The sequence below is a fragment of the Phyllobates terribilis genome, unplaced genomic scaffold (genome assembly GCF_046119375.1).
Source record: "Phyllobates terribilis strain yellow unplaced genomic scaffold, ASM4611937v1 Scaffold_7__3_contigs__length_470593459, whole genome shotgun sequence".
Lineage (NCBI taxonomy): Eukaryota > Metazoa > Chordata > Amphibia > Anura > Dendrobatidae > Phyllobates > Phyllobates terribilis.
Genome location: NW_027362767.1, coordinates 410,136,253 through 410,147,841, shown reverse-complemented (window position 1 = coordinate 410,147,841; position 11,589 = coordinate 410,136,253). Strand labels below are relative to the sequence as shown.

General features: G+C 41.5%; 1 protein-coding gene across 1 annotated transcript; it reads right to left on the bottom strand.

Moving 5' to 3' along the window:
* Positions 1 to 1,310: 1,310 nt before the first annotated feature.
* LOC141155547 (olfactory receptor 6C3-like) lies at positions 1,311 to 10,429 on the bottom strand. Its single transcript, XM_073642414.1, has 2 exons — positions 9,510 to 10,429; positions 1,311 to 1,383 (listed from the first exon to the last, which is right to left on the bottom strand). Exons 1-2 carry the CDS (start codon positions 10,427 to 10,429, stop codon positions 1,311 to 1,313), a joined length of 993 nt encoding a protein of 330 aa, XP_073498515.1.
* Positions 10,430 to 11,589: the final 1,160 nt, after the last annotated feature.

Here is an 11,589-nt window from a genome sequence, read left to right as displayed (position 1 = left end):
AGGACATCATCAGCAAATGCAGAGCACTTGTACTCGGTGCCTCCCACCTCAATCCACCTAATATTGGGGTTATGGCGAATTGATGAGAGCAGGTGCTCCGTCACTAGGATATATAAGAGAGGGGACAGAGGACATCCCTGCCTTGTCCCATTGGTGATTATGAAAGGTGATGAAAATGTTCCATTTATCTTCAGCCTAGGTGATGTATTGCGATACAGGGCCGTGATTTTGCCTATAAAATGGTCCCCTAGACCCCTACCCCAAGTTTTTTAACCCTCCGTCACATACAATAGGCCTGACAGACACATCTCTTTTACTTTCATTTCTCCTTCCTCACCAGATTGTGAGGAAATCCCCTCCCTCCAGGTAGTCTCCTGTCTCTAGCAGCTCTGTGAAACCTCATACCACAGTTGGATTGCAGAGCTTCAGGAGGACAGATATAACTACGCTAATCTCTCAGGCTCATTGTATGTGAACACGTCACACTCAGTAAGGTTGGTATTTTATGTTTTTATTCATCACAATTGTTTATTTAGCTTGTTTTATGAATGTATAGCAGAAAGTGTGAGGATATTTCATAGAAATAAGGCAGATTAAAAAAGAAAGTGTGCTGCTCAGGCATATACAGTAGTTCCCTAACACATATTCCTTCTCTTGCTTCAGATTATCTGCTGAAATGGAGAGGAAAATGTACAATTTATCAAAAAACCTTGATGTTGAGGAAGTAACAAACATGCTGTTAGATGATGCAGACCCCACACTGAATGAAGATTTAGGAGAGGAAAGTGAGATTGATTCTCATGATGAGGTGGAAGTATGTGAACTGGATTCTGAAACAGAGCAAGATGGTGACAGTGATGAGGAGGAAGATGTAGAATCTTATTATATGGGAAAAGATAAAAAAAACCAAAGGAACAAGAAGCCACTCCAGAAAAAACGTAGGGAACCTCAAAACATTATTACTCACCTTTCTGCAGTTATAGGAACTGCAAGTAATGCAAAAACTGCTGTTGAATGCTGGAATAGTTTATTCACAGATGACATTCTGGACTCTATTGTCACATATACCAACCAATATATAGACATTATAAAGGACAAGTTCATCTGCAACAGAACCATCAAGGCCACAGATGAAATAGAACTGCGTGCTTTTTTTGGATCATTATACCTTGCAGGAGCTTATAGGGCAAATAGACAAAGTTTGGAGGAACTTTGGAGTAAAGATGGGGATGGAGTTGAAAAATTTGGCCTTGTTATGTCCATAAACAGATTCAAGCTTCTAATTCGTTGCCTTCGGTTTGACGACAGAACTACCCGAACCGAACGTAAAACACATGACCGACTTGCTCCAATTCGTGATATATTCCAAAAATTTGTTGAAAACTGTAATAAAAGCTATTGCCCTGGAGAGAATCTCACTATTGACGACATGCTCCCTGGTTTTCGTGGTAAATGTGCCTTTCGTCAATATATTCCATCAAAGCCTAACAAATATGGAATAAAAATGTATGCCCTTGTTGATGCCAGTAAGACCTACACTTACAACCTGGAAGTTTATGCAGGAAAACAACCAGAAGGTCCTTACTGTGTCAGCTACAAACCCAGTGATGTTGTAAAAAGACTGGCTGAGCCCTTATTTGGATCGGGTCGCAATATAACAGCTGACAATTGGTTTTCAAATTATGATCTGATTGATTATCTGAAAATGCAGAAGCTTTCATATGTCGGAACTGTAAGAAAAAATAAAAAAGAATTGCCTACACAGTTTGTAAGTGTGAAAGGGAGATAACAGTACAGCAGTATGTTTGCATTCCATAATGGAAAGGTTTTGGTTTCCTATGTACCACAAGCAAAAAAAATTGTACTTCTTCTATCAACACTTCATGATGATGATGCCATCGATCCTGGGACTGAGGCACAAAAAAACCCGGAGATAATTACATTTTATAATGCAACCAAAGGGGGTGTTGATACAGCTGATCAGATGTGCTCAACTTTCAACGTCAGCATAAACACCAAACGCTGGCCAATGGTCATATTTTTTGCTATGTTGAATTTGGGTGGTATAAATTCACAAGTCATTTACCTTGAAAACAAGCTTGAACCACTCCGTAGATGATTCTATCTGAAAAAATTGGCCCTTGAACTAGTGCTTGGAGAGCTACGCAGGAGAAGTATGAAAACTGTGCTGTGCATAATAATTTGGAACATGCATTTTGAGTGCAGTTTGAGTTTTTTATTTTTTTTAAAATATACTGTTATCATAGGCAGTTTGTACAAAAACCTTTCAATTGTACTCCAATAGTTATTTGACAGGAAAATTACAATGACTGCAATTCATATAGCTAATTTGGGAAAATCTGAGAAAATATTATTTGCATAATAATTTTGAACACAGTGTAAAACCATCTTGTTAAACCACTCTGACCTCCAAGTCTCTTCCAAGGGGCATTAAAACCATCTTGTTAAGCTACTGTGACCTCCACGTCTCGTCCAAGGGGCATTAAAACCATCTTGTTAAACCATTCTGAACTCCACGTCTCTCCCAAGGGGCATTAATACCATCTTGTTAAACCACTCTGAACTCCACGTCTCTCCCAAGGGGCATTAATAACATCTTGTTAAACCACTCTGAACTCCACGTCTCTTCCAAGGGGCATTAAAACTGTCTTGTTAAGCTACTGTGACCTCCACGTCTCTTCCAAGGGCCATTGATATTGTCTTTTTATTCCACTGTAACCTCCACCACTCTTCCAACGGGCATTGATATTGTCTTTTTATTCCACTGTGACCTCCACTTCTCTACCAAGGGGCATTAAAACCATCTTGTTAAACCACTCTGACCTCCATGTCTCATCCAAGGGGCATTAAAGCAGTCTTGTTAAACCACTCTGAACTCCACGTCTCTTCCAAGGGGCATTAAAACAGTCTTGTTAAACAATTCTGAACCCCACGTCTCTTCAAAGATGCATTAAAACCATTTTGTTAAGCTACTGTTACCTCCACGTCTCTATCAAGGGGCATTAAAACCGTATTGTTAAGCTACTGTGACCTCCACATCTCTTCCAAGGGGCATTAAAACCGTCTTGTTAAACCACTCTGACGTCAACGTCTCTTCCAAGGGGCATTAAAACCATCTTGTTAATCTACTCTGACCTCCACGTCTCTTCCAAGGGGCATTAAAGCCATCTTGTTAAGCTACTGTGACCTCCACGTCTCTTCCAAGGGCCATTGATATTGTCTTTTTATTCCACTATAACCTCCACTACTCTTCCAATGGGCATTGATTTTGTCTTTTTATTCCACTGTGACCTTCACGTCTCTATTAAGGGGCATTAAAACCAACTTGTTAAACCACTCTGACCTCCACGTCTCATCCAAGGGGCATTAAAACCATCTTGTTAAACCACTCTGAACTCCACGTCTCTTCCAAGGGGCATTAAAACAGTCTTGTTAAACAATTCTGAACCCCACGTCTCTTCAAAGATGCATTAAAACCATTTTGTTAAGCTACTGTTACCTCCACGTCTCTATCAAGGGGCATTAAAACCGTATTGTTAAGCTACTGTGACCTCCACATCTCTTCCAAGGGGCATTAAAACCGTCTTGTTAAACCACTCTGACGTCAACGTCTCTTCCAAGGGGCATTAAAACCATCTTGTTAATCTACTCTGACCTCCACGTCTCTTCCAAGGGGCATTAAAGCCATCTTGTTAAGCTACTGTGACCTCCACGTCTCTTCCAAGGGCCATTGATATTGTCTTTTTATTCCACTATAACCTCCACTACTCTTCCAATGGGCATTGATTTTGTCTTTTTATTCCACTGTGACCTTCACGTCTCTATTAAGGGGCATTAAAACCAACTTGTTAAACCACTCTGACCTCCACGTCTCATCCAAGGGGCATTAAAACCATCTTGTTAAACCACTCTGAACTCCACGTCTCTTCCAAGGGGCATTAAAACCGTCTTGTTAAACCATTCTGAACTCCACGTCTCTTCCAAGGGGCATTAAAACCATCTTGTTAAGCTACTGTGACCGCCAAGTGTCTACCAACGGGCATTAAAACCGTACTCTTAAGCTACTGTGACCTCCACATCTCGTCCAAGGGGCATTAAAACCGTCTTGTTAAGCTACTGTGACCTCCACGTCCCTTCCAAGGGGCATTAAAACCGTCTTGTTAAACCACTCTGAACTCCACGTCTCTTCCAAGGGGTATTAAAACTGTCTTGTTAAACCACTCTGAACTCCATGTTTCTTCCAAGGGGCATTAAAACCATCTTGTTAAACCACTCTGACCTCCACGTCTCTTCCAACGGGCATTAAAACCATCTTAATAAACCACTCTGACCTCCATGTCTCTCCGAAGGTGCATTAATACCGTCTTGTTAATCCACTTTGAACTCCACGTCTCTTCCAAGGGGCATAAAAACCATCTTGTTAAGCTAATGTGACCTCCACATCTCTTCCAAGGGCCATTGATATTGTCTTTTTATTCCACTGTAACCTCAACCACTCTTCCAACGGGCATTGATTTTGTCTTTTTATTCCACTGTGACCTTCACGTCTCTACTAAGCGGCATTAAAACCATCTTGTTAAACCACTCTGACCTCCATGTCTCATCCAAGGGGCATTAAAACCATCTTGTTAAACCACTCTGAACTCCACGTCTCTTCCAAGGGGTATTAAAACCGTCTTGTTAAACCATTCTGAACTCCACGTCTCTTCCAAGGGGCATTAAAACCATCTAGTTAAGCTACTGTGATCGCCACGTGTCTACCAAGGGTATTAAAACCATATTGTTAAGCTACTGTGACCTCCACGTCTCGTCCAAGGGGCATTAAAACCGTCTTGTTAAGCTACTGTGACCTCCACGTCCCTTCCAAGGGGCATTAAAACTGTCATGTTAAGGTCATGTGACCTCCACAACTCTTCAAAGGGGCATTAAAACTGTCTTGTTAAACCACTCTGAACTCCATGTTTCTTCCAGGGGTCATTAAAACCATCTTGTTAAAACACTCTGACCTCCACGTCTCTTCCAAGGGGCATTAAAACCATCTTAATAAACCACTCTGACCTCCATGTCTCTTCCAAGTGGCATTAAAACCGTCTTGTTAAACCATTCTGGACTCCACATCTCTTCCAAGGGGCATTAAAACCATCTTGTTAAGCTACTGTGACCTCCACGTCTCTTCCAAGGGGCATTGATATTGTTTTTTTATTCCACTTCGACCTCCACCACTCTTCCAAGGGCCATTGATATTGTCTTTTTATTCCACTGTAATCTCCACCACTCTTCCAAAGGGCATTGATATTGTCTTGTTAAGCTACTGTGACCTCCACGTCTCTTCCAAGGGGCATTAAAACCATCTTGTTAAACCACTCTGAACTCCACGTCTCTTCCAGGGGGCATTAAAACCGTCTTGTTAAACCACTCTGACCTCCACGTCTCTTCCAAGGGGCATTAAAACCACCTTGTTAAGCTACTGTGACCACCACGTCTCTTCCAAGGGGCCTTAAAACCGTCTTGTTAAACCACCCTGAGCTCCACGTCTCTTCCAAGGGGCATTAAAACCGTCTCGTTAAGCTACTGCGACCTCCACGTCTCTTCCCTGGGAGCATTAAAACCATCTTGTTAAACCATTCTGTACTCCACAGCACTTCCAAGTGGCATTGAAATGTTGTTTTTAATTAACTCTAACCTCCATGACTCTTCCAACGGGCATTGCATTTCATCCTAATTTTAGTCAGCTTTTGCTTTTCAATGCATAGGCGAACACTAAGGGAGACTCACTCCTCAATAATGGGTAGAAAGTTTTTAGTATGCTGTAATCCACGTCTGTTTCAAGGGCCATTGCAGTTCCTCATAATTTTTGGAAAGCCTTCCATTCACTGCTTAGGCCAACAGTGCACAGGAGACCCAGTTGCTATCAATGGAAAAAAAAGTTTAGTTAATGCCCTCTGACCTCCTTGTCACTTCCAAGGGGCATTGGAGTGCCTCGAAATTTTTGGTATGCATTGCACTCACTGTATGCCCTATAACTGTGTAGCCGAACTGCTCCTTTTGGTACAGAAACATATCCTACAAGATATGTGTGGTTAACTGGCCTGATATTGACGTGAATGGTCCCTGTTCCTCCTGCTCTTTCTCCTTTGCCACCACCTCATCCATCATTCATCACCTGAAGCTTTGTTTTAACGGAAGTCATAGAACTGGGATAGTAGCAGGAAAACATCCAGCAATCCTCGGAGGAGGAAGGATATGCGCCAAAATGCTGACCACCTCAGGCCTAGCTACTACTACATACATGCGCTTACATTCCAAGGATCAGAAAGCTAAGGAGATGGATGGCCTCATGATCATGAATAATTTTCACGTTGTGTAGGAGGCCGACCACTGCTGCTGTTTACCTTTTGAACTTTGTGTTGAAGCCTGATTGACCCAGGACCCGCAATCCTCTATGTCTGGAGGACGTGTTGCATCCCAGTGTCCAACTGTGTCCCGGCTTCCACAATATTAACCCAGTGTGAAGGCGTGAGATGGACCATCCCTGGCCACATTCACTTGTCCACGTGTTTGTGGTTAGGTTGTCCTTCAAATAGGGGCGGCTGGGGACCGTGTGTGGACACCCGGCCGCGGGGCGGCTGGGGACCGAATATGGACACCTGGCTGCCCCCTGGAGGCTGTGGAATGAGCGTGGACACCCGGCCGCTGGGTTGCTGGGGATTGAGTATGGAAACCAAGCCGCCGAATCAGCCATGATGTGGTGGCCAGATTCCGCCTCCACATGCCTAAAAGGCCCAATTTCAAGTGCAAGCAAGCTAGCAGAATGGTATTGCAACCTGGGGGTGGGTGGGTGGCAGACTGCACACTTACGCTTGCATTCCAAGAAAACAAAGCAGATGCTAAGTTCTATCATCATCATGCTCCTCACCTTGGCACTCTCAACTCCCCTGATGGAGAAGCCAGGGCCCACCGGAGGAGTCTGGTTCTCTGGTGGGCTCGTCCAATGCAGCCCTAAAGCAGACCGGGCTAAGAAAAGTGTGTGGGGGGAAGTTGACAGGAGAAATAGGGGCGGCTGGGGACCGTTTATGGACACCCGACTGCCCCCAGGCGGCTGGGGACCGTGTGTAGACACCCGGCAATGAGGCGGCAGGGGACCGAGTATGGACTCCCGGCCACCTCCTGGCGGCTGGGGGACCAAGCGTGGACACCCGGCCGCTGGGCGGCTGGGGACTGAGTATGGATACTAGGCCGCCGACGCAGCCATGACTTGGTGGCCAGATTCCGCCTCCGCATGCCTAAAAGGCCCAATTTCAAGTGCAAACAAGCTAGCAGTATGGTATTGCAGCCTGGGGGTGGGTGGGTGGCAGGCTGCATACTTGCGCTTGCATTGCAAGGAATGGGGGAGGTACAATTGATCACTGCCCTGGGACAAGGACTTGCACAGGGATAGTTGCAAGTCTGCATCTTCTGATGCGGCAAGGATCACTTCTGATGGGCACACTTTTAGGCAGTGACCTGGGTGTCAGAGATTCTTCCAGGGGTCTTCCCCATGCTGTTCCCATGTCTTTTCAGAACTGTATGCATGTGTCACACAGCACATGGCCAAATAAAATTGTAAAATGTTAAAATTACATTTCCCGATGAATGCATTTGTCACGGTTGAAAGCAATACAAAAGTGCAAAAACGCATAAAAAATGAAAAAAGTTGATTTTATTTTAGTTGACATAACTTTTTTAACACCCAGTGCAGTTATATGAAAATTGTGAGCATGTGTAGAATGCTCTGTGGAATATATTTCTATGGGTGAATTGCCAAAGGGTCAAAATGACACCTAGGTCCCAATTCATCAAAACCGGTGTTTTTCACACTAGTCTTAATGAGGGGGCATGTTGGAATGCCAGGTGGCCTGTGCCTTCCCACAAATCTTACTCCAGTTAGAGATGATAATTTAACGAGCGAGAGTTGCAATGCCCCATTCCTGCCCCAGCTCTACCCATAATCTCAGGGCTTGGTGGAAACGCCAAAAGTTACAATATTTTTTGCGCAGTCTTGCATTGCACAAGTTTTGCGACTTCTTACACCAGTTTTCTAGCATAAAAGCTTTGATGAATTGGGGCCTTATTCAATAATAGTCAAAAATATTAAGACTGGGATTTCAGTTAAGGAAATTTTTACAAGATCACAAGAGAAGTGATTGATTACATTAGATTTGATGCAATTAACGATCTCAAGGTGCCACTTACCAATCATAGCTTTTGAACATCAGATAAAATGTATCACTAATGAACCAACTAACACAATTCATTTCAGATAAGCAGGAATTTATGAAGATTAGCTGTCATAGAACAGTATTTGTCAACCTGCATTATGCATACCCTAGGTGGTATGACACCACAATCCTAGGAGGTACACATTGTGGCTGAGAAACTAAAATTAGCCTTGCTTTCCTTAGCATCTACCAATGTTTTATTCTTGAATGACAGGTTTATGGATGGGTGAGCCGTCAAATTGACGGAAGGTAAAAATAAGTGTTGTCACACTGCTGTTGGAGTGCTGCATTGGTTCTTCAGCCCCTTGCTTTACCTACACTGCTACAGTTTTGCAGTCCATAGCAGAAGCAGGCCAGGGTGAGATAGGTGGTCACCTAGCTGCAACACAGTAATCAGTGGAGAATTCACTGGTGGAAGAGAGACTGAGCAGAGGTGCCGAGTCATCAGCAGTTCTGCAGAAATTAGAGAGCAGGGCCAGGAGGAGTGTGAGTAGGTAACTTTGCCATTTACACACCACACATTGACCCACGCAGAGTTTTTCATCTATGATCTTTATCTTTAATAAAAACACCATCATGGGGACAATACATAGTGTCTAATAACTACTAACATTGACATACAAAGCCGTTCATAATCTATTTCCTCCGTATATCTCAGAACTAATCTCCGGATATCTTCCAACACGTATTCTCCGGTCCTCCCAAACCTTCTTCTATCCTCCATCCTCTGGAATTCTATGCCCCAATGCGTTCTATTATTATCCACCACATTTGGAACTTTCAGATGAAACTTGAAAACACATCTCTTCAAGAAAGCTTACAGCCTACAATAACAAACCTTAGGGCCACCAGAGCTGCCACAACCCCCTAGCCTACTGTCTTCTTTCCCATTAACCTGTAGACTGTAAGCCCACAAGGGCAGGGTACACTCCTTTCTGTACAAGTCTGTCACTGGTAGTTTATAAACTGTAATTTATATTTTGTATGAAACCCCTTCGCATGTACAGAAATATGGAAATAATGGTGTTCTAAAAATAAATAATAATAACTGGTGTCAATATAAGAAGGCACATGGATACTGGTGAATTTTTAATCATTTTCTGAATAGCATTGACAGCAAAGACATTGTAATTATATATGACACACAGATACCACTATTCCCCTGCTTGAAAACATGGTCCCTAATTTTGAAGTTATCCTATACAATTTTCCACATTGAGCATCTCTCACATAGACCTCCTGTAACTTTTAATATATCTAAATGTTCGTATCATTGCTGACTTAACATCTTTATTTTTTAAGCTGTAAATTAGAGGATTTAAGATAGGGATAGCAGCTGTGTTAAATAGGGAAAAGAACTTATTGGACTTCGAGGTATCTAATGATGTAGGTGTCAAGTACTGGAACAAGAGGATCGAGTAAAGAAGAATGACCACTGTTAGGTGTGAAGAGCAGGTGTAGAAAGCTTTCTGTCTACTAGTGCTGGAATGTATCTTCAGTATGGTGGAAATGATGAAGACGTAAGATATGAACTTCAAAATAAATGGGGTAAAAGTAAGTAGGAGAAGACCTTCTGTCAAGCTTAAGATCTCCAGGGTTGATGTGTCACTGCAGGACAATATCATGAGAGGTACAAGATCACAGAAGAAGTGATTTATTACATTTGATTTATAACAGGTAATGCCCAAAAGCAAAATCATGTAGGGTATCACCTCTATCATGCCCAACAGCCAACAGCAAGTTGCAAGAACAATGCAGAGTCTGCGGTTCATGACCATGTGGTATCTCAAAGGATCACAAATAGCAACATAACGATCGTAGCTCATAGCAGTTAGAAATAGGAACTCATCACATATGAGAAATCCAGAAAAGTACATCTGGCAAATGCAACTCTCATAGGAGATCCTATTATCCCCCGTTATAAAAATGATGAGGATATTATGAAGAGTCACGGTGGTGGAGAACATGTCTAATACAGACAAGTTGGCCAAGAAGAAGTACATAGGGGTGTGAAGTTTAGGATCCAGGCAGACCAAGAACAGAATGATCATGTTGCCACCAATGGTTAGGAGATAAATAAGAAGAACTAAAAGGAAGATTATCATCTTCAGCTCTGGAGCATCTGAAATGCCTTTAATAATGAAGAACATAACAAGAGTTTGATTTTTTTCCCTAATTTCCATGCTGTTACCTATTGGAAAGATCAAAAATGTTATAAACAAAACATAATACATGACTAACATAATTTAAAATATTAAACAAGAAAGTCATATTTGTTAATGGAAAGGATAATAATTACTTAACTTCTTAGGGATAGTTGAGGAGCAGTTGCCGCAGAACTATTTTTGGTGTGTAATTTTTCTGATATTGTATTGTATTTTTATGTTTGGACATAGTAGTAAAACAAAAGTATAATAAAAATTGCAAAAAAAAAAAATTGCATGTGTTCTCTGAGAATGTGAAAAAAATGACAATCACCAAATTCTAGCGAACGTTTTTTGGTGGCATGTTGACATTTAATGACTTAGAATCATATTCTGAAAAAACTCCAAGAGAAAAATCCAAAAAAACTTATCATGGACAAATCATCTCATATGTATTAAAGATTTTCCTAAAACATAAAAAAAAAACAAATGTCAAGACAATCCCTCTCCATAAACAATATTAGAATATACGAAAATTCCTGTTAAAATATACATTAAAATGTTTAGTGATACTATATATTCCTAATCCTATAAACAATCGATAAAAACAGGAATGAAAAATGTTATAGACAAAAACTCCTATGTAAATTGAAAGTAAGGACCCATCCCAAAGATCTGTGGAACCATCTCTTAGATGTAGGAAAGTACTATGTAGTAATTGACTCGGCAGAAAATTCTCTTGAGTTGGAATCATATAAATGAGATTTACTGACAACCTGTTAGTGATGGGAGTCATCATTTGTCTAATTGTGATAAGAACAGAGCAATATATAGTGTTGACAATCGCCGAGGGACCTTTCTCCAAGAACACAGATTACACTTATAATAATCTCCAGAGTCTTTCTTGAAAAAATAAAATTTCTTATTTGTAAATGCAAAATTAACTATAAAATGTTCCCCTAAATTGATATTGAAATTTGTAAAACTCTAAATCTAAAGTTCATTGGATCTCTGGAACTTATGTCAAATGGCAACTAGGATATTGGGCTGGCATCGAAGTTAAATGCTGACTGTATTCTCTGGTCAGAATGGTGAGGCAGCTGCAAGAACTCAAAATTGAAAACTGTCAGAAATGTAAAATGATTTTCTGTGAAATAGTATTCATA